The 27,618-nt window shown below is 44.7% G+C and overlaps 1 protein-coding gene and 1 long non-coding RNA gene across 3 annotated transcripts in view; one reads left to right on the forward strand and one right to left on the reverse strand.

Moving 5' to 3' along the window:
- LOC135388964 (sodium/potassium/calcium exchanger Nckx30C-like) overlaps window positions 1-27,618 on the forward strand; it is a 174,711-nt gene that overhangs the window by 76,526 nt on the left and 70,567 nt on the right. For both annotated transcript variants that reach the window (XM_064618854.1, XM_064618855.1), the window contains exons 2-4: window positions 5,359-5,652; window positions 11,304-11,606; window positions 14,010-14,357. In XM_064618854.1, the coding sequence (XP_064474924.1) occupies window positions 5,506-5,652; window positions 11,304-11,606; window positions 14,010-14,357 (798 nt within the window). In that variant the 5' untranslated portion in view covers window positions 5,359-5,505. The remainder of the gene's footprint in view (window positions 1-5,358; window positions 5,653-11,303; window positions 11,607-14,009; window positions 14,358-27,618) is intronic.
- The window catches only part of LOC135388966 (uncharacterized), a 162,962-nt gene that overhangs the window by 55,062 nt on the left and 80,282 nt on the right, over window positions 1-27,618 (reverse strand). The gene's annotated exons all lie outside the window — the stretch shown is intronic.

Raw genomic sequence — 27,618 nt, forward strand, 5'->3', positions numbered from 1 at the left:
GTTCATTAATCCACGCTAACTTAGAGATGAACGCCTTTAGTGGAGTAGGACAAAATTAGTTGCTATCCAATAAGACGTCGTCTTTCCTCACCGGCTCCACTGCTGAGTCTCGGAAACTTCGCTGTAATGCGCTGAATTTGTTCTACAGGGAACGTAGATATACCTAGAACGTAGAAAGAGATGTATGTATTGATTGATTATCATACGTATTACCGGGAGGCTATTAGCAGAGTAGAATTATAGCGACAATGTCTTTGACAGCTGTACAAAATGGAACGCAGAAAAATGCACAGTTGCGTGCCCGCAACTACGAGGATGCACACACGTTCGGTTGCGTGCTGGCACCACTTACCAACGAACCATTTCCTGCAGAGGATTCTCTCTATGTAGGCGTACTCGAAACCACACACGGGCATGAAGCAAAGTTATTGTAGCGAACGAACCTCTCCTTCGGCGTTTGTTTCCATTGGCTCAGCGGCGAGAGATGTCTTGCAAAGCAATGTTACAGTGCCCATTTCGGGACAGCCAGTTCTTCAGTTTCGCTTGATGTTCTCATCCACGAATGATCACAACACGTAACTTCTGGTTTGTTGAAAGAAGGATGAAAGCAGCCGGCAATCCAGAAGATGTGGGTTCGAGTCCTACAGCTGACTAGCCTTTTCAGTGACTACCTTCGTTCATTGTTCTTAGGCACTTGAGGTCTTGTTTGTTGTGTTGTCCTTTCTTCTGTGTTCCAGCCTCAGAACATCAATTTCCATCGTGTTCTGGTTTGTTCTTCAGTTCTGACGATGCAGTAATGGCCTTGAGTTTGTAGCATGAAGAACGACAATACCTATATATCAAGTACCAAGCGTAGTTTTATGTACAGTAACCTTTTCGGTTCTACAAACGACTTTTTGAGCTCTTGTGCATGTCTGATCAACATGACACGGCTACACAGGTTATAAAACGCATGCAACGAGGACGATCCCAGAGACAGGGAGGAAACACGCAGAAAAATTGTCTCGATACCCTATCTCAGGTATTGTTCTCTTGGCAGTCATGCATCAGCGAGTCAGCGCACTTCTACTCCTGTCAAAATTGGGTAATTCCATTTTAAATCGACCAAGGTCCGCCGATGACATTTTCTGATTTCACTGAAAAAAATATATGTTGTCGAAAGCAGGTTCCCCGAGCTTGCTACGATCAACCAGTCCACAGATGGAGAGGGGGGAGGTGGCGCCGTCTTCGCGACAGAATTTTTTCTCGCGACTTTGCAGCCTTACTGATGCCACTTCATTCGCAGCACATGTAAAGTATGGGCACTCTAGTATACCGTACGGAGTGAAAACGGTGTCACTTTAAAGGGACGCTGAAGAAAAAATGCCAAAGTCAGCAGATATGACAAAAATTTCACGTTTTCTAGCGCTCATTGCTCCTCGACGGTAAGTCACATATTCATAAATGAAGTATGCTTTTAATGTTCAATCTTTCCGCTATTGTTCAATATATGGATAACCATTCTAACGTGTTTTGTTGCCAAAGGAGATGTCAGTAAAGTTAGGTGAGAGCAGAAAATTGCCGATGTTTGGTATGGCATACCTCAGCCCCTGCAGTACTTATTCCAATAATTTTGCGGTTACTGAAAGGCCAACGTATCCCTTAAATCCAGCTGCAAAAATATGTTGCACTATTTTAGTAGGGTTAACGCAGCGAATTTTTCTGTGTGCCCAGATTTCGCCGTTGCGGCCTTCACTCAGACTCCACTTTCGAGTGGCACGCCATCGCGCGTTTCCCATTTCACAGGGCCTTCGGTCTCCCGCCGATGACACTTAGTTGTGTACATGTCCACGTCTGCATTCTTATTTACCTGCAACCCTTTTATATGCCGTTCCGAGGACAACAGATGGCGTCTGCCCATTATGCCGCAGCAACTGAGAGCGGAATACTGACTCGCGATATGTAGCCGAGTATAACAACAACTTTTGCAGCAGTTTTGTTAATACTGCACAGGGTGCGTGCTTAAAAAAATTATGTACTGGGATAGTGCTACTAAGTGGCTCATTGCTGGAGGTGCCGTCTTTATTACAGCTGCAAAAAGAAGTAACAAAAAACCGTCCGGTTACATTGCATAGGTAGCATATGCATCCCCTGAGCCCCTTCATTATTTGGTCACTTAGACAGGATTTGGTCAATAAAGAGCAAAGTTGCGCCACGCCAGACAGGGTGAATCCTTGTCGTGAGATCGCGTCGTTCATTCTTTTTTATTAATATATGTCACAAATAGATGTCACGATAATTTCCATCGCAGAAAGGCATGATACCTATGCAATGTGTTACTTCTTTTTGCGGCTGGAATAAAGACGGCACCTCCAGCAGTCATCCACTCTCAGCGCTTCCAAAATTTAAATTTAATTAAAAAATTCGCACCTTGTGCAGCATTGACAACACTGTTTCAAAAGTTGTTGCTATACTCAGCTACGTAACGTCAGTCAGTACTCCACTCTCAGTCACTGCGGTATAATAGATAGACGCCATCAGTTGGTCTCGCAACGGCATGTAAAAATGTTGCACGTAAATAAGAATGCCGACGTGGACGTGTCCACAACTAAGTGTCATCGGCGGGAATCAATGCAACATCAGAGTGATCGAAGACCCTGTGAAATGGGAAACGCACGATGGCGTGCCACTCGAAAGTGTGGTCGGAGTGAAGGTCGCAACGGTGAGACCTGGGCAGAGAGAAAAATTCGCTGCGTTCACCCTACTAAAATAGTGCAGCATATTTTTGCAGCTGGACTTAGGGGACGCTTTGGCCTTTCAGTAACCGCAAAATTATTGGAATAAGTATTGCAGGGGCTGAGGTATGCCCTACCAAACATCGGCAATTTTCTGCTCTCACCTAACTTGACTGACATCTCTTTCAGCAACGAAACGGGTTAGAATGGTTTTCTATATATTGAACGATAGAGGAAAGATTGCGCATTCAAAGCATCCTTCAGTTATGGATATGTGACCTGCTGTCGAGGAGCTATGACCGCTAGAAAACGTGCAATTTTTCCCATATCTGCTGACTTTGGCATTTTTTGTTCAGCGTCCCTTTAAAGTGACACCGTTTTCACTCCGTAAAGGTATACTAGAGTGCCCAGACTTTACGTGTGCTAGCTATAAGGGCTGTGACGCGAATGAAAGTCGCGAGAAAAAATTACGTCGCGAAGGCGGCGCAACCTTACCCCCTCTCCATCTGTGGCATGGTTGATCGTAGGAAGCCCCGGGAACCTGCTTTCGTCTTCGCTCAAGGTCATTTACAACATTTTATTTTTTCACTGAAATAAAAAAAATGTCATCGGCAGACCTTGGTCGATTTAAAATAGAATTACCCAATTATAGTACGCAGTTGAACCAATGCATGAAAAATTCTGTTGTATTAAAGTGATACCTTTGTTGTGCAAACCATCGTGTAGATCCGTCCTTGGCTCTATAGGCCACGTGCCACCCCAACGTGATTGCCAGACTGTGTTTACAGCACGCAGAAGTTGTGTATGCAGAAAAAAGGCAAACGATTTTACAAAACATTCATGTGCCTTTCATAAAATTTTAATAGCACTTAAAAAATGCAAAAATCTACCGCCAACGATTGCCCTAGATAAAGCTACCCCCATTTAAATGTGCTTGGCACAGTGACCAAAGAATGCAGCCTTTTTTTTTTAATCTTTGTTTTTGTTGTATGTTATGGGTTTCGAAATAGGAAATGAAAGTGAGCCGTTACAGGTGCCATACACATTTTCGCGGTCGATTCAGCCAGCATAAACACTACAGGTTACCAATAACCAAAGGACGGAGCGCGCGTGTTCTTTTGACGGCTTTCCCGCGGCATAGGCTCTCTTGAAGGAACCATATTTCAATACCCCCGGGACACACCTCACATCGATCACCCCCTCTTTCTGTGGAGCAGAAATCCGAAAAATGTCATAGACCTAGGCTTTGCGCAAAATACTTTCTTCGTCGAAATCGAAATGCGGCCGTGGCAGCTAAAGTTCGCCTTTGAGACCAATGCGCTTCAATGGGGAAAACTCCCGCAGTGTTGGTGCAAAGGTTCAAGAAAAGCTCCGCCCCTTTCGTGTTGCCCTCGTCGCTTCAGGCTCAATCGACCTCCCCCGCCTTCTTCCTTGACTGCTTTCATAAATTCTTCTGCCATGAGTTATACGCCATTCCTTCTGTGCCAAGATATATTTCTTTCATCGTGCTGAACTTCTCGCATGATAAGGCCGGCGACCGAAAGAAAGTAAAACATCGCATTTCGGTATGCAAATCAGTGAAGGCCAGCTATAGATTTTTGAAAAAGCTTAAAAAAAAAATGTACATCTACCGAAGGAACAGAAATGACGTCATTTCCGGCCAACGGTTCGCGTTCAAAAGGAAAATAAAATTTCTTGGTTCGGTATGCAAATGAGTGAGGCCCAGCCAGACTGAAAAATAAGGAGAAAAAAAGAAAAAGCACGCAGATCGACAGAAGCAGTAGAATTGACGTCAATTCCGTCCGACGATCGGTGGTGTGCATTGATTGAGTGGGTTTGATTTTGATACTTTTTTAGTTTCTGAGCTTTGAACTACAAAAAAAAACTATTTTTTACGTGGTCGTAATGCCTGGTCTGGATTAGCATTTCTGCTAGATTAGATGCCAATATGTTTTCGTTTACATTAGTTCTTACGAAACTTCTCCACAAGTTATCACGGGCCATTATCCCCCTTTCCCTTTTACATTGACACTCCGCGATACCTTCCGCGAACCGTTTGAGTGAAAACGATTCACTAAAACTCATTTTTTGATTCATTGATTTGTAAAAGAAAAAAAAAATGGAGATGTTACTCCCAAGCCACTCAGGCCTGGCTACTCTAGGACGCGTTATTCAGAGCTCGTTATATGTAAAACAAATGAAGGGAAATGAGGGCGGAGGAAAAAGGAAGAAAGGGAAACTATACAAATCTATATACTTTGAAATGGAATAGATGAAGGTATCACCACAGAACTTGGCACCAGAGGCAGCGGTGCAGGAGAGTTCAAGTGCGAAAATCTCAATGCACAAAAAACTAAGAGCGTCACAGGTTGTCGAAGTGGTCCGTCGAGACGAGGAATTATCTGTTATCTGACCGATCCGTTTTATGATATCCAAAGTACTGGTATTGGAACACCCTGATCCGGCAAGAGATAAACTGATGTTCTGAGGCTGGAACAACGTAGCGTTTCCGCCAACTATACAGAGTATTTCCTTCTTCGAGAATTGAATTCTTACCAGAATATCGCCTGGTAGTACGTCTTCCCTGTCTGCTCTATCTAATCGATCCTATCGCTTATTTTTAATTCCTTTTCTGTTTTTACAGGGCTCCCTCTTCGTTAAAGATGCTGTTTGGCACCAGCCTGTGTAGTGGGCGATCCTTCTGCCCGGAGGCCCTCGTCGCCTCCGACGTCACTTGTAACCGGGACCGCTAGCGGGCCCTCTTCGGGACCTAGGTCCTGACATCAGCATTATGGGATTTCCCCGTCGACCCCGGAAGCGCTGGCGCCACCCGGGACTGGTCTTTCTGTCAGCAGCGTTTCTCCTCGGCTATTTCTCCTACGTCAAGCTACCCGGAGATGGCACCTGCCAGCATAATGCGCATGACACCTTCGATACGGTAAGTGTCCATGCATTACTCAAATCAAACGTCTCATTCACGTCGGAAAGATACGCCGTGATAGACAAGCTCAAAGCTAATGAACGAGGAATATGCGATGTTATGCAATGCGGGCGATGGTCGAGCATTCAAGCCCGAGTGACTGGTCGACACAGTATGGAGTGTGAGATCGTTGCATAAACCTGAATTCTTTTGCCTTGCGTACGTTTTGGAGGGCAAGTCAGTTATTTTCTGATGGTATAAACGATGTAGCATGCTAAAAAAGATGCAGGAGTTTCTCCCATGCAGCATCAATGCTGAAAAAAAAAAAAGAAGAAAAAGATCAGCGTGAGGTCCTTTACCATTGCTTTCTACCACCATGCTTATCCACCGCGTTTATCGTATACCTGCATCGTCTGCCTTGCATTAGCGCATTAATATTTTAATAATGGTGCCATGATGTTACATGTAAGGTTCGTCTGCATGCCTATATAGTACGCGACATGTTGCACGTGCCGCGGGGTAGGACTGCGGCTAATTTCGACCACCAGGGGTCCTTTTGACGTGCGCCGGAAATCTCCGACACACGCGGTGCTGGAAGCAATGTTTTACCTCCCCCACATTGCTACCGTCCTCGGCCCGGTTTGAACCCGCGATCTTGAACTCAGCGAGCCAACGCGTTACCGACTGAGCTACCGAGGGGGACACCCTGTCTTAGGGGATTTGTTGCGATAAGTCGGCACGATACGCTTCTGCCGCATCTGTCTAAACGCGTCCTTATGGCGAATTCGACTGGTCGATTTTGGAGCGGCTTTTTCTGCTCCGCGGCAGAGGAAGCCTGTTTCGCTGGTCGGTGAGGATTGAATTCGCGTGTTTCACTGGAATTGTTTCAGACCAACTAGCTCCGCGATGGAGTGCTCCTTCTTGTCCCGCCGAGGAAGCTCGGATTAGGCCGGAACTCCAACGAAGCACTGTAGTAACTTCCGCATCTTCCAAGGCCGCGCAACAGCAAATGTTGGGCAGATTCGACGGGTTTCGCTGTTGTAATTATGTACCAGCTCGCCCTTGCCCTTCTGCCATTACGGTTTTCCCGGACGCGGCCGACGACTTCCGTCAGGTTCTTCGCTGGAGCGCTATTGTTTTTCAGTTTTCGATTCGGATTTGGTGCCTCGGTGTCGGATTAAGTTGCTCCGTAGCCGATTTGGGCGCTTGCTCCAGATCGACCAGTCGAATCCGCCGTTAGATGGTCAGCACTGTCATTTTCGTCTGCTCATGGGGGTCTTTCTGACCAGCAAGCATTATTATTAGGGAGTGACTTTTTCGGGTTAAACCCGATTCCGCGCGGTTATTCCCCCCCCCCCCCCCCGAACTGACCTCCGACCAATTCGGGTTAAACCCGATTTCTCCCCGAATTCCAGTCACTATGAAACCCTCAAGTGACGTTTCCACTGAAGACGAACAAATGTAACACATGTAAGAATGGGTCACTTACGTTCCCAGCAATACACCCATGTGTGTCAGCACTCCTAAGCAGAACAACATCTTGGCCCAATATTGGTCTGATATTGGCAATGTCGGCCCAATGTTGGGCCAAGGTGCTGTCTATGCCTTCGGGGATTAGTGCCGGCAGGGTGCCCCCCACCCCCCACATACACACACACACAAAAAGAAGAAATATTAGGAAAGGTCTTAATAGATAAGATGAGAAACAAAACATCCGATAACACTCGAAGGCACAATTATCGCCCGATTTCTCCCCGAAGTACAGGCTTAAAAATAGCACCCGATTTCTACCCCCCGAATCTGAGAAAGGCATTTAACCCGAAAAAGTCACTCCCTAATTATTATCCGTATGTGGCGACAGCGATCGTCCTTGTAGGTACTGCATCCACGATTTTGTCGGGCAAAGTTAACCGCAGTGTTGAGTACAAACGGCTTTTCTTTCTATAAAGAAAGGTTAGGCGTTTCGCTACACTTCCGTTATTAGTTTGTCTTCTCAGTTCTTTTTAACGTGCATTGTCCACAGCCTTCTGTATATTCTTGGGCTTCACGCGCAAGACTTGTAACAGGCTCTACCCGTGCAACGTGGACTCATGGCGACACTCACGCGCCATTTTCCATATAAGGTATCCCATTCTCCCAAGTGCAACTAGAAAACTTTCTCAGTAAAGTACATCGTTTGTCTGATGGTACTCAAACGCCCAAGGGACGTGAGCACAAAGAAAAAGAAAACCTTCTCGCCTGCGCAACGAAGAGGTGTTGCGACTGCAGTACCAATGTAATATTGCTAACTGCTTCAAATAGATTTTTTTTTTATGCGGAAAACTTCGTTGCAGCTGCTTTGGAAAGCACAGATAAGCTATATGGAGCATAATTTTTTATCCGCTCTTGCTTAGTGATTCACTGCGAAAGGAATGTTGTTCAACTTTAGCGTGTCAGCGCAAAAAAAAACAAAAAAAAAAAAACAAGAAAGACACGGGCTGAGACGAAGAACAGAAAATAAGATGAAAGAAGGAAGCGTTCCATCATGTTCAACAGAAAATACAATCGTGGCATGGTTCTTAGTGAAAACGCACGATTTCAGTGGCCTTCGTAGGAAGATCGTCCTGCGTGATCTCTCAATCAACAGCACCAAATAGTGACAATTGAACTGACAATAAATGAGGAAATTTGGCACCTAATTTGCGGCCCATCATCCTATAGGGCGAATAATAATTCAGGTCTTAGGTGTGACACAATAATGCATGTCCATGGACGCCATTCTCAAAATTACTAGCTACAGAAGAACATGCAACCGCTGCTTACTAACAACCGGCAGAATCTGTTGCGACAGGAAACCAGGAAAACACAAGGGGGAAGTGACAGGAAAAAACTGACTTCTTAGTCATTATCTTCCTGCCCGGATGTCTAACAGCGCGTGTCGCTGTTAGCTACACACCACAAGAGATTAGCTACGTGTACGACACGCGCTGTTAGACCACCGAACAGGAAGATCATGACTAACAAGCCATTTTTTTTCTGCCACTTCCCCTTGTGTTTTCCTTGTTTCCTGTCGCATTAAATTCTGTCAGTTGTTAGTAAGCCGTTTTTGCGTCAAGTCTGTCTTCCCTTGTCTCTGGCTGCCTTCCTTCTCTAGCGAATACGGGCCAACTACCCCACATGAACTCGTTCCTCAAAATTACAGACATGGCGTAACATGCATATCACAAACCCAACAGTCACCTCAGGATCAGATAAGGTCATTTCACGAGGCATGGAAGGTCACAATATGAGTTGATAAGTTGATAAGTAAATTAAAAAAATATCTTCGTCGCATTAATGAGGACTGCTCGGCGTCTGCATTTGGCAGTGCCACTGCACGCATGAAAGGGACCATTCCTTCCGGAGGGCCTACGCACCGTCCTATGCGCCGGGATGTGGACGCTTGGAAGATCCCCTATTTGCTCTAACACTAGTCTCCTGCGAAAGAACGACGTTTCTATTCGCCTCTCCAACAACCTGTACAAGCGCTCGCGTCGTCTTCAATATGTCGGAGAAAAGGATTGCCGATCAGTGAATCAACCTGCTTCATGCCTTCTTCCACGAGACACAAGTAACATAACTCGCGTGTCGTTTTGCGCTGTCTTCGTTGTTTTCGTTCACGCCATTCTTGGGATAGTATCTTTTTCTCTTCTCCTTCTCGGCATTGAAGTTCTCCGTTCTTCTCCGCAGTGCTTTTTCACTGCGGAACTGAGCAGTTCTTGCTGCTGTTTGAGTTCCGTAAGCCGGGAAACTTCATCGCACACGAAGGGAAGTTGCTGCATAGATTTGGGTCCCCGCGAAACTCCGCTAGATGGCGAGCAGCCAGTTGGAGCGGCGAATAGTCGTGGCCCATCAACTCACACTGGAACATCTTAGCTCAGCTCACCGACAAAGTCGCCAAATATACACCGATGGCTCAGTGACGCCTGATAGATCGGGCGCGGCCTTCTACATTCCAGATGAAGACCTGGAGCAAGCTTTGAATATCTGCTATACAGTGTCCTCCAGAGAAGCGGAAATTTTCGGCATCCTGGCAGCATTAGAGCATATTGTCGGATCTTTTTTTTAGTTCTGTGTTAGCGCCGCGAAGCTGCTGATGTCTCTAGTTCTTCATTTCTCTACTGAGGTGGGGGTGGGGTGGGGGCTATGTTTATTAAAACTAAGGGAGAAAAAGTAAAGGCTAGCCAGGCAAATAGCCGACCTGTTTCCCTTATAATAAAATAAAATAAAAAAGAAAAGAAAGAGAAATCGAGGATAACAACCTGACAATGTCACAGGCTGTTTATGAGGTCGCCGTATTCTCGCTCTGCACTGAGGGATCCCTGCGCTTCGAGGGACCCTTCCAGTAGCTTTGGCAATGCACTGGCAACGCGTGGCAACAATGTCGTCATCCCGTTCATCGCCCGTTCTCGAAGTGACGCATGAGCGGCACCTGCTTCTCTCGAGCAAATTTTCGTCGTAACTTTCTCTACCAACCCTTTGTATAGCTTGAAAAGGACCGGGAGATGAAGCGACGTTTCATCACGATCCCCAACTACATACCCTTACCCGGTCCAGTCAGGTTATCACAGTTCATACGAGCGATTACAGAATGGCTGAGTGTGGTGAGCCTCCAAGGGGCAGGGGCAAGGGACGTAATGAACGCTGCCGTTACCTTGACAGCAATACAGAAGGAACGCGATTCATCCGCTGCGTCGTCCGTGCTTTATGCGCGAAGGAATCCGCACTTTACTCCATCCTTATTTTCTCCTTCTCATGGGGCGTAACAAGGTGGTAGGGGTAGCGCTGGGGGCGTTCAATCGTCGCGGGAAATCGTTTACGGAGACCAATGGGAGGCTGCTCCGTATTGTCGCTCTTCTTCAGAAGGAAAGGGGGAGGGAAAGCGTGAACTGCGACGAATGAATCACGCGTTCCTTTTGTATTGCTGTCGAGGTTAATCCGTTCATTCCGCGAGCAGAAACTTTTGCACTTTTAATGACCCTTTACGTGTTGCGTTGATCCTTAGGACAGCATTGAAGGACCACAAACTGGTCCTTGTTATAGTTCGTCGTCCTCAGCTACACTCTAAGAAAAAAAGGAGTAAAACGGGGAGTAATTGCAGCTTCTACTCCCCTAGTCTGCAATTACTCCCCATTTTAGTCCCCTAACCCAACATTTAGTCCCGACATTTGCTCCCAGGAATGCAAATTGTCACTAAACTTCGCGAATGGTCTCCTAAATGCAACAGTCTACGCAAGTATATGCCCTTGGTCAATTTGAACGACATAAGGCTGTATAACTCAGACAACGTAGCAATTTTCCAGCCACACAGAGTAAGAAACAGTTAGCGCATCTTTCTTCGCAAATTGTGCCCTAGTATGGCGCAAGATTTTATATCACTTGATATATCACCGTTGACGGTTTGCTTCAAAGTATTTTCATGCATGCGCACCAATTATGTACCTGGGACTCTTACAACAGCGCGTGAAATGCGGTATTCACTCTGTGACATTCATTTACTCCCGTGCATTTACTCCCGAAAGGGACTATTCTTTTGTGGCAATGGAATTACTCCCCAAAAGGAGTAAAAGTACTCCTTTTTTTCTTAGAGTGTACTATTAAGTTCTTATAAACATTTTTCAATGTATACTTGTCTTCCCATCTCTTTTCAGCCACTGCGCGTCATCCGGCGCAACCTGCTACAAGCGACCAACAACTCTTCAAACGACACCGTGAAATCTGCTCAGTTTCCAAACGACATATTCACACCGCACCAACGTCGCAGAGGCGCCGTCATACTGCACGTGGTGGGCATGGTGTACATGTTCGTGGCGCTTGCCATCATCTGCGACGAGTTCTTCATCCCGGCTCTTGACGTCATCACCCTCAATCTAGGCATATCCGAAGACGTAGCCGGAGCCACCTTCATGGCGGCCGGGGGATCGGCGCCGGAACTATTCACAAGCGTTATTGGGGTAAGAGGTTGTGCCTCATTTATGTCAGACCCGCATCCATATGTACAGTGCTGGACAAAAGTTTACGGAACACGCTCCGGCGCATTCCTCCCTCAGAATGACACGCAGGCAGCGAATGGTACCATAAGGACTTGCAAACAGGTAACTGGGTTACCTAGGCACATGTCTGTAAGTCCGTGCGGTCGCATTCGTTGATAGTGTGTCACCCTGCGGAAGGAATGCGCCGAAGCGTGTTCCGTAAACTTTTGTCCAGCACTGTACACACGTGGAACATTTGTAACAGAGACTGTTCTTAGTTAGACTTAGTTAGACTGTTTTTAGTTTCTCAGAGACTGGTAGTACTCCCTGGTAGTTACTTCCTAGTGGTGGTAATTCCAGTAGAACAGCCTCCGTTGGAAATAACGGCGGCTCCTGACCTGAGGCTTTTACTCCAATTGGCAAAGGTAATAAAAATTCAGCGACCTGGTGAGGGTAGAATGATGCAAAACCGTCAGGTCGGGAGTCACCGATATTTCTAACAGAGACTGTTTTTCTGTAGTCCCTTCTGATGGTAATTTCCTCTCTGCAAAGGGTATATGCACGAGTTCGTTTGAATGTTGTGCTACCAATAAACAGCTAAATAAACGCACAAACAAACAAATATTTAAGATATGGAATGGAAGTGGTGCTGGAGAAAGAAAAACACGAATATACTTCAAGCAAATTCAAGTAACGAAGGCGGAAGCCGCCCACCACACGTCATGTCAACGTGTAAGCTTGGCAGTAAAGCTAGTTCGCATGATATAACCGAATTAAGATTCAAGTTTATTCGGTTTCTTTCACTACTTTATATTGGCACAAAAAAATGTGTGGTCGCTGAGCTTACAGCTAGTGCCGGGTCCACTAATGACATACATACATCAATTTAGGCAGGGATATAGAACGCATTATATATATATCACAAACATACACGCATATCTGCGAGAACCGTAACACAATCATTTTAGTAGACACAAACTCACATTCCCATTTTTTTCTTTATCACATCACTCTCTGGATTAGAGGAAAAAATAAAAGAAAAAATACAGCAAAAAATAAATAAAAATACAGTCACTAAAAGGTTCCTTATTATACATTCATCACACATTCAGTGAAGAACAATTAGTGTATACATAGCGTAAAATAGTGATAGTAATCATAATATACTCAAATTCATTACTGAGAAAAAAAAATCGTAGCGAAGTCACCATACATTCACTGGAAAACTATTAATGTAGTCACACAACAATACTGAAAACTGTTGGCTATTTATTATGTGAATGGGTAATTGGTTCCAAATACGAACTCCGGAGTGCTGGGTTATACGTGTGCCATAAACATTTTTTGCCATAGAGATTATGGAGTTTCGCTTTGTTTGCGGTCGTGTTAGTCTTCGGGGATGTACAAAACATGACCAGGGCCGGCGACAAGGGGGGGGGGGCAGTCGGGGATGGCGCCCCGGGGCCCGGACCACTTCAGGGGCCCGCATGACCCAAGGCCCGTCGTAATCACATAAAAGTAAAATACTTATACTATATTATCAAGACTTAGGAATAGCAAGCCGACCTTCGGTGAGGCTGACCTTTCCGAAATAAACGTACATCCCCCCCCCCCCTTATGAAGACTTGAGCAGGGGACGGCCCGTGCATGACTCATCCCGGGGCCCGTAATTTCTCTCCGCCAGTCCTGAACATTACATATGTATGGAATCGTTATTTCTTACTACGCCGTGCATTATATTTCCCCATTTTTGCACTATAAGCTGTTCGATTGTTAATACATGTAATGTCTTTAAGCGTATTATTGATTGTGTGCGATAATTGGCAAACGTAATAATTCATATAGCCCGTTTCTGAAAGAGTATTAGATCAATCAGGTAGGATTTATATGTACAGCCCCAAGTTTCTAGCCAATACGTAAGTCGACTTTGAAGATAACTAACATAAATTATTCTCATTATCTGTAGCGGAAAGATGGGCCTGCATTTAAGCAGTATAAGCAGCATATTACATGCTCGCAGTTCGCAAGACCTTACATTTCTTGTGCTTCGAAAAATATGGAGGATGTCAAAATTAATCGGGACATTCATTGTTTCAACAACAACAACAACAATAGATGCTGACGATGAGATGGGGTGGTTCACCCCAAACAAACCCAAGCCCAAAACCAATAGGGAAAATATACTAATTAGGTATTTATAATGTTTATGGATGCTTACGAAATGGTGCGGTGGTGGCGGTAGACGCAGTTCCACATCATCGCCACCACCAGTAAAAAAACTATGAGATTTCATCTCGCTAGTGTATAACGGAACATTGCTCAGTTTGAATCTGAAGTTGTCCCAGATCGAGACACAGTCCTAAGAAGAGATCATTGTCCTTTCAGGTGTTCATATCTTTCGACGATGTAGGAATCGGTACAATCGTGGGGTCAGCGGTGTTCAACATCCTCTTCGTTATCTCAATGTGTGCCATCTTCTCCAAGTCGGTGCTTCAGCTGACGTGGTGGCCCCTCTTCCGTGACGTCACCTTCTACTCCATCATCCTCATCGTGCTGATGATCTTCTTTCGGGACAGCGTCATCCTTTGGTGGGAAGCAACCATCCTGCTGACATGCTACGCAGCCTACGTCACCTTCATGAAATTCAACGAGCAACTAGAGCGATTGGTGAAGAAGCTCCTCAACCGCAACAAGGTGACGCGTGTGGGCAGCACGGATCACCTCATGCCTCATGTGAGTCACCTTTTTCTTCTTCTCAACTTTGTCATTTCAAATTTTGCCATAGAGATCCTGTAGACTAGCTATGCGAGGAGGAGGGCCTTAAGCAACGTATACGGCCGTTGCTAAAGAAAGAAATGGTAAATACAGGCGACTGCTTGCCGTGGACAAAAGTAACCTGCGCTTTTACTGAAATAATTGCGTATATTAACGTCATCACAGCCATCACTGCCACCAGAACTAGAGGTATTGGGTCATAAGACAACACACGTCTCCAAACATATATACCTCCATTTTTTGCAGATTCCATAGACCCGTATTTCTCTCTGCAAAACTCACCGATCCTGGTAACCTTTAGCGCGCTCAGGCCGTTGGTGAAAAGCGACTGATCCAGAGCAGTAGCTAGTCTTAGGGATCTCTGCTATGTCTTCTGCCAGTATTCTTTGCCATTGCATCGCTCGGTGTTTCCGCGCTTGCTGCTTCTTCGTTACTTGGTCTGTTGCTCGCGACTCATTTCTTGAGAGGTCGAGTGTGCTAGTATCGAAAGCGACAATTTTTTAGGGTTGACTCTAATAATCTAGGTCAGAGTGCCTGGTCGCCTGATCATAGTGGCGGTTGTCACCTTGCTAGCGGCCACGTATTCAATACGCGCAGGTCAGTGAAGGAAACGTTGATGCAGAAAACTAAGACACAGTAAAATCATTTTGGGGTGTCGATAAAATAGCTATTTTCAAGTAAACGTCAATCAAGTTATGTGTTGTGGAAAAAAAGGCAAAAAATTTCGCTCTAGTTTACGCGCTACTCCTGCACAAATGACTTTCTCATAAGCTATCTACAGACGAGCGATTGGAATTGGTTGAATTTGATTCAGCGTTTCTAAAAAGATCATAAAGTCTATATCGCAAATTCTCACTGCTACTTCCTTCAAAAGCACACTGACTTATTAGATTAGATTATCCCAATATCAAAATGTGTACATTGTGGGCATAAATAAATTTCCGTGAGAACCCAGATGACTGTGACGGGAGAGAACCGCGAAAAAATGGTAGCTCTCAAACAAACAGCTCAGAAGCTACAGATGTTTTCTTGGAACACACAATACGATGTATTCTTGCCTCAAGCGATAACCACGGAGAAAGTGACGACAACCGTGGTGATAACTAATGCAGTCCAAGTTTATCTTCGGACTTGCGTGGCAATATTACCTTTTCAAATCGAGCCATCAACACCTCGACCTCTCAAAAGCTTCTTGCTTCTTTGACATGCTCATTTCGAGTTCTTTGCATACGATTGCATTCTTCTCGCACTGACTTGCATGGTGCAGCATGCCAGCACGGTTTTCGGACGTCTGCATGCATGCTGCCGTGATTAGCTTCACGCCATTTTGTGCAAGAAACCCTCCCATCAGTCATTAACGACCACCGTTATTACCATTTTAGTTCGACCCCTCAGCTTCCATCGACTCCTCCTAAATAAATAATTTACTATCTGATGTGATGAAGCACAACCCGCGAATGACGAAGCACAACACGTGTGAAAGGCTCGTTACGCAGAGTTCGAACGTCCTACAAACGATCCGAACACGCGCTAATAAGCCAGTAAGAAACAATGGCGTTTTCTATCAAGTAAGAGCCGCGCTTCTCCTTTGAAGTGGAATCGTAATTTGCTCGAAATTGGACGTCAGAATGCTTGGACGATAAATGCACTGCTATAGAGCGGACGTTTCTTTCTTTGTTTTATTAGCTTTGATTTATGAGCTGCTTCTCACAATTATCTTACGGTAAATAAATGAAAGAGAGTACAGCGTCTGTTTGAACGAATAATTAACTATACTCTGAGTATCATAATACAAGCATAGCAATAACTGCATAAGAAACAGTACGAAAACGTTCCTCTGGTACCTGTCGTAATTGTCTTAAAATTCACACACACTAGAAGCGCTGAAAATGCATACTGGGAGACAAACACGCTCCTGTTCATTACGTGTTTTCCCTCGGGGTGTCCTACTTTTAGAGCTTTTAGTATCTCATGCAGCTTGGTCGTACACTATCTATCGATGCTAGGCATAATGCACGTCCTACGTTCTTTGAAATTCAACAGCGTGCCACCCAACACCGCATCACCGTCGAAAGCATATCTTGACGCTGCAGGATCCCTAAATATCACGGCTCACCGTGATATTGAGTTGAAGAGCACGGTTTTCCAATATGAAAGGCAGCGATTACACTTTGTAGAGAACGCCCTCGGGCTTCGTCGGGAATGCGTACGTAGAGATTTGAAATTCCGATTTTCGCGTCTCAAGCTTACCGCATTAGATGTAATTCTTTATAGGCGCCTCGTGATTTAGTCTCAACTGGTTTACGTTGAATCCATAACGATGAAGCGCGCAGTTGCCGCGTATAACAGTTCCCCGCATGAACTTTCTTTTGCCGTGATTTTCACAAAGCAGGAAAGAATTTTTTTTTTCTAACCTTAGCGTTAGAGATATCTCTTCCGGTTTCCGAGTCGCCGCGCAGAGTTGGCACCGGCTTAAGTAAATACGGCGCACTTTACCGAAAAAAAAGAAGAAAAAAATGCATGGTATAGAGCAGCGCTGAAACTGGATACCGCCCCGAAAGCTTGACCGGAAATTAAACTCCAAGAGGTGACGCATTTCCGGTTCTGGAGTACCTCTACTAATGTAACTCTAATGTAATGGATGGACCTATCGTTGTCATCGCGCTTTCTGACTTTCAACTCACGACTTTAGTAAACTTAGTCCGACTGCCGGAAGAGCTACAGCGAGAAACAATATATATCTAATTCTTGGCCTGATATTTACTTATCTGGATCACGGTTATATACATATCGTGATTATACAGTTTTTTTTTAGCTCTTACATAGTTTTTTTTATTATAAAAATCTGTAAGAGCTACTTCTAATCTAATCTGTCGTTTTTGCAGTTGAGTTCTACAGCCAGGCGGACATCCTCTGGAAGAGAGTATGTAACTACAAGATGACTAAATACCTGAAATTCATTAATTGACTCTTTAATCAGGGAGTCTCGGGCAAAGGCAACATAACAGTACCGGAGACTATCGTAGTCGAAATCCATTTCATCCTTTAAAAAATCAAGAAATGAGAACGTGCCACGAAGTATCAATCGCCGAATTTCGCTATGCAAATGAGGCGAAACCGAAAAAAGCGCGCCTGAAGAGCGCATCACACTCGCCGACAAGGGTGGGGGTGAGGGTGGGGGATATGTTTATTAGGAAAAAAGAACAGAAAGGTCAGCCAGACAGAGGTCGGCTTGCTATTCAAAAAAAAAAAAGAGAGAGAGAGAGAGAGAGAGAAGGAAGGACGGAGACGGAGGCTTATCTGGGCAGGAAAGCGGTTTATCTGTCCAGCTGAGCGGTACCTACTCCAATCATCTCCATATCTCCAAATCACGTGGGCCTCGGACATGAAATGGTCGCAATACTGCCTGCGTTCCTGGTCGCAGCGGTTTCTGTTTCGGCACATTCGCATATCAAAATTCGGTGATGGATATTTTAGCGCACGTGTGTGTTTCATGATTTTCTTTAAACGTTAAGTGGCTTGCAACTAGGATAGTCTCTCAATCTGCTACCTCGCTTTTGCCCGAAATCCCCTAACTAAAATGTTAATAAATTTTAGGTAATCAGTCATCTTGTAGTTGCCCACTTTCTTCGAGAGGATGTCCGTCTGACCGTAGAACTCAAATGCAAGAGCAACATCTATGCTGCTCTCGTAGATTTTTTTTATAAAAATTCTGTAGTGGCTAAAAAAATAAAAACACTGTACCGTAATTTCGCACCCGTTGATTTCAACGGGATTTTGACCCGACATCACCCTGCCTGTTATACAAGGTTACTGGCGGTCCTATGCGGAAATGTATCAGTGTATAGCACGCACTAATAGATAACACGCACGGCCTTTTTTTTCTTCAAATTTTTCGTGTATCACACGCGTGTATACACCGAAAAGTACGGTATATACATATATCGTGAACATATAAGAATGTCAAAAGAATTCATTTGTTATAGGAAAATTTATTCACGACAATATGTGCGAAAAACTTGGTGACAGGCACACTAGTTGCAATATGTACAAGCCCTATCTACAGTCAGTACTATCACTAGTTACAATATGTACAGTCATTCCGGCAAATATGTACATATGAAAGGTAGAAATGGATGGGGCTAGAAAATTCATTTATTCAAACTTTAAGCGACTAGATTCCGTTTCTGAACTTCTAGATCGATCGGGCAAATCTTGAACCATTGAGTGTTAGAAGGAAAATACAGAGGCTGAAGCTCTTTTACTGAGTGTACCATGGCTGCTTAGGTCTCGATCCTTCGTCCTTTCTGAGCCCACTTTCGCAGCAGTCCTCACGGATCAGTCATACCAAAGCAGTTCTTCCCTGCACTGCTGCCACTAGGGTTGCCACCTTTCGGAGTGAAAAATACCGGCTGAGGGAGAGGAGGTGGAACAGAGGGAAAGGAGGAAAGGCTCGCGGGAAAGGGAAAGTGGGTGAGGAACGTTCTAGCTGGCTCGACACAACCACCAACAGCTTTGCACAACCACTGCTCTTGTACCCTCCGAACACAAGACATAATGAATAACAATGATAATAATAATAACAATGAATAATAATAATAATGAATAACTAAGAAAACGACTGGTGGCTGCGGAGTTTGGTCTGTGCTCCAGATTTATTCAAGCTGCAGTGGAATGTTGAAGGAAAAACCCCGTAAAAGCCCTTATGAAAGGTCTTGAGCCACAAATACCGGCAAAAGGCTGCCGGTATCACCTTCCGACCGGCAACCGGCAGAGGAAGCAAATAACCGGCCGTGCCGGTATAATACCGGCCTGGTGGCAACCCTAGCTGCCACTGACACCTTTGAGTTCCCCTTCATTTTGCGCACTATCGAAGAGTGGAATGCACTGCCCTCCGCTGTCGCGTCTCTCGGATCTGTTGAGACGTTTAGTGGAGCGCTCCAGTCCCTTTCTAAACAACCCTTTGTTGTTATTGTAGTATTCTGTAATTATCGCAATTATCCGTTAACTGTCTCGTGACGTGGTTACTTCGTATTGTTTCCTAATACTGTGAGTACGTCGGCATTACTTCCTTCTGGTTCAGCTGTATCCTTTCTTTTTCTGTACCCGCATGGGCCCGAGAAAGGGCCTGCAGTATTCTTAAGTAAAAAAATAACATAAATATCCATAAATTTTTTTTTTTAGTTCCGTGCTAGCGCCGTGAAGCAACTGTGGCTATGAGCGGTGCATAGATGTGGACAGATGGAGAGAGGACAGCGGGAAGGAGTTGGGGACAAGGGGAGGGGTTAGTATGCGTCCTGGGTCGACTTCAGGGGGAACTGTGCCGACATCCGTCTGGAAAGTCTTCGAAAAAATCAAGGAAGAAAACTTCAGACAGCACAGCCAGGGGTAGGATTCGAACGCACCACCTCTCAATCTTCAGTACGAAATAACACGGTTTCAAAGACACGGTCAGTCTCTCTTCAGAATATATTTAGGGAGTGACTCTTTCGGGTTAAACCCGATTCCGCCCGGTTATTCCCCCCGAACTGACCTCCGACCAATTCGGGTTAAACCCGATTTCTCCCCGAATTCCAGTCACTATGAAATCCTCAAGTGACGTTTCCACTGAAGAGGAAGAAAGGTCGCCACGTGTAACACATGTAAGAATGGGTCACTTACGTTCCTAGCAATACACCCATCTGTGCCAACACTGTCTATGCCTTCGGGGATTACCGCTGGAAGATCACAATCCCGCAAAAAAAAAAAGAACAGAAGAAAAGAGAGAGATTAGGAAAGGACTTAATAGACAAGAGGAGAAACAAAAACACCCGATAGCACCCGAAGGCACAATTATCGCCCGATTTCTTCCCGAATTACAGATTTAAAAATAGCGCCCGGTTTTTACCGCCGAATCTGAGAAAGGCATTTAACCCGAAAAAGTCACTCCCTAAATATATTTAATAAACATATTCGGATACACCAAAGTGCAGCGTTCACGCGCTTTACATTTCGATGCGATCCGATAATGTACGAGCAACACTAATACTAGCTCAACACTACTAAGAGTAATGTGAGAATGCTAAGTTCAAGGCGTAGAATACCAGACAAAACCTCACGGCAAGCAACGACAGAGGAGAGATACTGACGAAAATGTATCGTGTAGAGTAGACCAACGCCGCAGAAACTTTGTCTCCCCTAAACGCATCAGTTCTGTCTCCAAGTGAACGATGAGTTGCTTACGTAGAGACATGTGCAGCGGGTACTGAATTCGCAGGCGCCTACTTTGGGCCAGAGCTCTACATCTATTAGGCCACAAGACGTAGAGGGCCGCGGCAACAACTAGCATCAGAACCGTGAGCCTCTGGCAACTGTGAGCATAATCTATTACATTCCGCATCAACACTAGGGGCGGGAAGGTATTCCTATCTAAAACTGAACAGGTTTGAAAATAACACGGTTTCAAAGACATGGGCAGTTTCTTCTGGATATGCTGCGGTTCTAAACACTTGCTCGATGGCTGTCAGGACAAGTAGACACAGTCCAATTCATACGCACGTAGCCACGGTTTACCGTACAAAGAAATAAAAGACACCAGAGCTTACAAGAAAACCATTTGAACACGATGTTAAAACCAGAAGTCCCCGCACACAATAGCCGCCATTGTACGCTCGAACAGCATTCCGTCCGACGTACCACTGTTTTGTCCCTTGGCAAAACGCACTACGAAACATACTTTCCGTAATCTTCTCAACAAAGCTTCTTATTCTCATGTCTCCTTTAAGCTTCCGAACAAGCAGTGACAACCCCACGAAAGCCGCGATAAAAAAAAAAGGAAAGAAAAAAGCGCCACGAGCAAGGAAGACGTCCTCGCAACCAAGAAAGGCCGATGTTTCTGACATGAAAGATATTTCAGAACGACACCGAGAAAAACATCTGCCATCTCTCAAACGCGCACATCCCGTACACCCACATTTTTCACACACAGACACACACACACACACGCACACACAAAGATTAAAGGCAGACGATTTCACTGTTTATTTATGTATTTCGTCGAGCCTGTGGCTGACAGGAGGATTAATTCCCTCCCTGTTCCTTCCGTGTAAAAGCGTCACGTAAAGCCGGACGTGATTTACGAAGCTTATCTAATCACCGCCCGAGATGCTGATGCTGCCCCCGAGGTATGAGAGGGGGTGCTTTATTAAAATAGAGAGATGAGCAGTCGGTCGGTAAAAGGAAGTGTCACAAAGGCCAGTCGTTTGTTACGGGGAGAATGTCAAATGTCCATCTGCTGTTGTCCAGCCAGTAGTTTTTCGGCTGTCTTGTCTGGATGGGGCGTATCCTAATAAATATGGGTTCCCGTGACATGCGGCACCCTCATTCTTTGACACGTACAGTGTCGGGGCTGACGAAGAAAAAGAGTTACATAAATGTGACGCATAGCGTTGTGGGAAATACAAGCCACAAACCTGATGGACTAACACCTCCACGCTTTTTTTTTTTTCTTTTTCAATCAACCAATCAACCTGACGGATACAAAGTAAGAAAAGCGGTGTATTTAGCGGATTCCGTTGCCTGTTGTTTTGCAGCTAATTTTATTTTATCCCACTCATGTGCGCAATTATCCAAGCGGTCCCATGCAAGCTCTGTCCATGAACAAAATACATGTGCCTAAAAATGATATGTTGATTCCACGTTCCTGTTACATAGGTGCGTTCCACTCGCTACTTTGTTCGATGCGGTTTTCGGATAGCGCCTGTAAAGGGTGCTTTGACACATCAAGAGTCTTATAAAGGGGAAGCCAACTTTCCACTTCCCAACATAACGCACTGGTCGGCAATTGGTTAAATATACTTACGCTCCAATTAGAATACTATTGAAAGAACTAATGCAATATTGAGATAACATACACAATAAGGTGTACAATATAATAAATTTGTTGTTTATAATTTGTATAATTAGTATAACTGTATGGATGGATGGATGAATATGTGAAGAAAAATATGGAGGTGGTGATTCCACAACCGTGGATCCGTCTACTCCATGATGCTTATGACGCTTATATAACTTGTACAATTTACTTTTATATAACGCTTCGTGTAACATGTTATTTATAATTTCACAATTTGTGGTGTATTTCAGCCCCATAATAAAGGTGCCTGATCAACGGTCAGAAGACAGAGAAAACTCTACTCAGACACGTTCATTACGCAGTAAACCAGCCAGCTAACCTGTGTCTACGCCATTTTAATGTATTTCTGCCAGCTTTAGCCGACAGGAGTATTATCAGGATTATGCCCTTGTCAAGCGACTGCCGCTTTTTTGGCGCTTACTTACTTACAACTTTGGGCCTACCTCGCTTTTTCACGCAATCCCTTCCTGTAGTTTATGTGTAATTTAGAAACCATTAAAATCAAATCAATTAACAATACGATATGCAAACAACATTCGCCTCAGATATACGCACTTAGTTTCGATGGTAGGCCAAGCTCCTTTGGATACCATTTCAAAATGTATCCTTTTCCATGCCCTCGCAATAAGACTCTTACTTTGTGATACATAAAAAAAAAAACGCTGTGCGTATGATAATCCGTTCGTATTAAGACGTACCAATTGAATTTTTCGCCGTCGTAGCTACTCGCCTGCAGCGATTTATTTTAATAGGACATGGACATTCAATGTTTCAAATACGTGTCTAGATCGTTTTAACTGTGTGATATAAGACAAACAACCAGTTCTTTGTGACCATCAATAAAGGAAGCAGTGCCCGTAGGCACCTGACCGATATTCCTATCACGCGATAACGATGGTCTTGGTGCCGTCATTGTAACGCTCAATGACGTATTTACCATCAAGGCGATGTGCTACTGAACGGCGTTAATGATGCAATGCAGGTATACAGCGGGCACTTTGCTTTTGCAAGTTGTTCGAGGCATTAGGAGACATCTTTACTGCTCTCTATTCCGTGTTTCACTTGGGAGAGGTCGCCGTTTCTGTGGTCTCCTTTCCGCCAGCGGCCACTCACAAAATGGTTGGAGATCACGCGAGCGTACATTGTCTAAGTTCCGGCCGCCGACGAGGAAGGTGTAGCCGCGTTCAGAGCTTTCCAACACCTACGTGACTGTGACCTTCACAGGAAGAACCTGGTGCCGCCCTCGTCTCGCAGACGTTTAAAAGAGAGAGAGAGTACGGACAGCACGACTTCCACCACTCAAGAACGTCAGCGTGGATATGGATCATGATTGGTTGTCTTGTGGCGCACGTGTGACTAAAAGTGTGGATGAGATCAACGAGGAACGAATGGTGTTAACGCCATGCGGGAAATGAAATAAATGGTATGCAAAATTAGTGAACATAAAACTGTTTAATGTGATTGACTACAGCTTCGAATACGACAAGTGCACTTAAGCGAAATGGTCTTCATTAACTTTTATTAGTTCTTGCGTTCCGACATTCTACTTTGCAATGACCAGTTGGCGGCCGTGCATAGGATTACGTGCAAAACGGCGATTGTCCTGCTTGTGCTAGGTCGGTTGATTGATTTGTGAAAGAAAAAAAAATGGATATGCTTGATCAAAATGCGCCAGAACAGCGAGTCTAGTCGAGCAAGTCGAGAATAGTAATGAAACCAAATGGGACAAACGCACAGTTACATGCCGCTCCTCGTTTGGCAAATGGCCGCTGTCCTTGCTTGAATAGCTAGAACGTTTGGGCGACGACATTGCGTAGGCAGTAAGTTGTCCACTTAGGGAAATGCGCGTTGCGCTTGCGTAGGTGGAAGGGGGTGTACGAAGGTTTCTTAAAGAAAAAAAAACAGGAAAGGCCAGCCAGAGGTCAAACTGGATAGAGGGAAAACGAAAAAAAATGCAGAAAAGAAGCATAAATCACACACACGATCACAGGGCGTTAATAAGGTCCGTGCGTAGATGGGTCTCACGCTGTAGTCAACGGCATAACCACTTTTTTTTATTCAATACATTTATTAGTATACAAACGCTGAAAATAGAACCCTGCTATAGCATGCTGATAACATTTCATTCACGCACTCAAACGAGGAGATAAGTTCAGAAAATTTGAAAGGTAATGACTACACGCTAGACGGAGTAAACGACACACAATTTCAGACACTCAAAATATACACCTTAGAAAATGCTTTAGCTCTTCTGTTTTCCAACTTACGATTGCAAGGATTCAGCCGGTGCGTTTGTGTGTACCCCACTAACTGGACACCACTGCTTTCTGGCATCTGACAACCCATGCATAGCCCTTTCACATATTCCTCTCCCTCTCGGACGTGTATTTCGAGCCTCAGGAATAACGCAAAATTCGCTCAAATCAAATTTCAGACACGACTAGTAACTGCGCATATGTAATCTGACATCAGTGTTTTCTTCTTCCTAAATCATGCATGCCATTGGACTTCTCGAAGAGCTCTAAACAGAACTCTGACCTGTCGGCGCTTCGCGCTCACCATTAATTCATCCTCTCACATTAACCTCTGTGAAGTGGTGTAGGGTCCTATGGCTACCACGGGGAAACATCCCATGTCATCATCACTTCTTCATTCATTGTTGTTGTTTTAGTTCCTAAATCATATGCGCTCCAAGTCGGTTTGTTCCGTAGGCAGTTCCCACACTTTTATCTATATATTTTTTTATATTTTTTTATTGCAGTGACACCATAAGAGTGATACATTTAAAGGCTGAAAAACCACCCGGATCATAGCCGAAGCTAGTGCGATCCGCAGAAACATGTCAAACATAAATATATGACAGCAGTGTACACTGAACCACACACCTGCTACACTAAAAATACACAAGTTACAACAATCCTGAACAGAAGGGATATTAATACAGTTGGTTAATGCACGACAGTGCTGCCATATACAGGTATCTATGTCGGTTAATGATCAGCGCTGCGAAGTAAGTGCCTATGTAAAGCTAATTTAAAGTTCTTAGATGAAATTAGACAGCGGTAAGGAGTTCCATTTAATTACGCCTTGGTGTTGTAAAGTTCGCATTCCATGTTCGTTCGATTGATGTTGCACTAAGAGATGATGCCCTAACACAGAGCGGCTAGTGCGAGTTACAGAGGAAAAACGAAGACCCGGAACTAACCGTTCAGTAATAATACATTTCCTTATCATCAGTACAGTCCTCTCGAAACACAATGTGTTGAATGGTAGAATGCGCAGTGACTCATGCAATGGTATATTTGATTGCCGAGGATGTGCATTCAATATTGTACGAATTATACAGTTTTGAAGAAGCTCAATGGGTCTTAAGTAAGTTTTATAAGTGTGCCCCCATGATTCGACTAAGTATAAGAGATGGCGTTGGACTAATGAGAAATATAGAGTTCTTAAGATAGCCAGTGGGAAGATTTTTCTCACCCTGGTATAAAACGCCACATGCTTGAGATAGCTTCGAACATACTTATGAAATATGTGACTTCCAGTTAAGATGGAAGTCTAGCACAACACCCAGGCACTTAATACTGTTAAGACAGCTTGATTACCCGCATAAGGTATTCCTACGGCACCTTCACAGAAAAAGATCGTTATGCTGTAAACAAGAGCAATACTCGCTGCACCAAAACAACGCGGATAATTAAAGGAAATCGTTATTCGTAATGGTAACCGATAGAGTGCGAGTAAGTTAATTTCCAACCTAAATGTAGCTCAGCCGACCGTCAATTCGAATCGGCCCACCGTATTATCCGGAGCGGTAAGACCTCTTGGAGCGAGTCCCCAGAATCAATACAGTCGTTGTGTTATCGATTTTACTTATAGGTTCCGTATGGCCGTCCCCCTGTGAGATTATGTACCGGGTTGAAGCAGTCAACTGTGTTCTTCGGCGGGATTCAGGAAGGGGGGGGGGCATTCTTTTGTATGGCACCGCGCGTGGGTGGAAAAGAATGTAGCGCTCTTATTGCTTGCGTCCCGCTTCGCCAACCCAAACAATAAAAGGGAGAGAGAAAGCGGCGAAGTAGTACGAAACGTAACACAGATGCTTGGCAACAGTTCCGTATATATGCTCCAGCGGATACAGTATTCTCTCGTTGGTGCCGACAGTCTTAAAAATGAACTTCACCGCATAGCACGCTCCTAGCCAACCATCATGTCGAATGATATCGTTCTGTGCCCTGATTTGTTGAAAACGGGAGGCGTACACCTTTTTTTGTGACAATTATGAACAGCATAAGTGTCACAAAAAAGGCGTACGCCTCCCGTTTTCAACAAATCAGGGCAGAGAACGATATCATTTGAGATGATGGTTGGCTAGGAGCGTGCTATGCGGTGAAATTCATTTTTAAGAGTGTACACTCTTTACTCTAAAAACAGGAGTTCGCCGCATAGCACGCTGTGCGCCAACCACTGCCAAGAATGATATGGTTATCGATTCTGATTCGAAGGGAGAGGTGTGTGTACGCGTTTTTGTGGCAATTTGGATATATGATAATTGCCACAAAAAGGTGTACGCCCACCTCTCTCTTCGAATCAGCAGCGATAACTCTATCATTCTTGGCAATGGTTGGCGCACAGCGTGCTATGCGGTGAAGTTCTGTTTTTAGAGTGTTAAAACAGGACTTCAAAGCATAGCACGACCCGATGGCCAACAGTCATCCCAAATGACATCGTTCGTTCCCACACTCCCAGAAATAGACTTCACCGCACAGCACTCTCCTAGCCAACCTTCATCTCGAATGATATCGTTATCTGTCCTGACTTGTTGAAAACGGGAGGCGTACGCCTTTTTTTGTGTGTGACAAGTATGCAGTTACACTCTTAGAAATGAACTTCACCACATAGCACGCTCCTAGCCAACCATCATCCCGAATGACAACGTTCTCGCTCCTGATTTGTTGAAAACGGGAGGAGGAGCCTATTTTGTGCCATAATGCACGGCACAAAATAGGCTCAGCCTCCTCCCGTTTTCAACAAATCTAGGGCGAGAACGTTGTCATTCGGGGTGATGGTTGGCTAGGAGCGTGCTATGTGGCGAAGTTCGTTTTTAAGAGTGTACGATAAGTATCACAAAAAGGCGTACACCCTTTCCACAAATCAGGAGTGATAACGGTATCATGAGGCGCAATGGTTGGCTTTGAGTGTGCTATGTGGTGAAGTTCTGTTTTTAGCCGACAACGACGAGCTCTTTCAGGGGCACCACCACCACTACACGATCACGTCACCAGCCACCTGATTTTAGAGTGAACCTCAGGTTTTCCCTCGGGTTTT

Source organism: Ornithodoros turicata, chromosome 3 (assembly GCF_037126465.1).
Source record: "Ornithodoros turicata isolate Travis chromosome 3, ASM3712646v1, whole genome shotgun sequence".
Taxonomy (NCBI): domain Eukaryota; kingdom Metazoa; phylum Arthropoda; class Arachnida; order Ixodida; family Argasidae; genus Ornithodoros; species Ornithodoros turicata.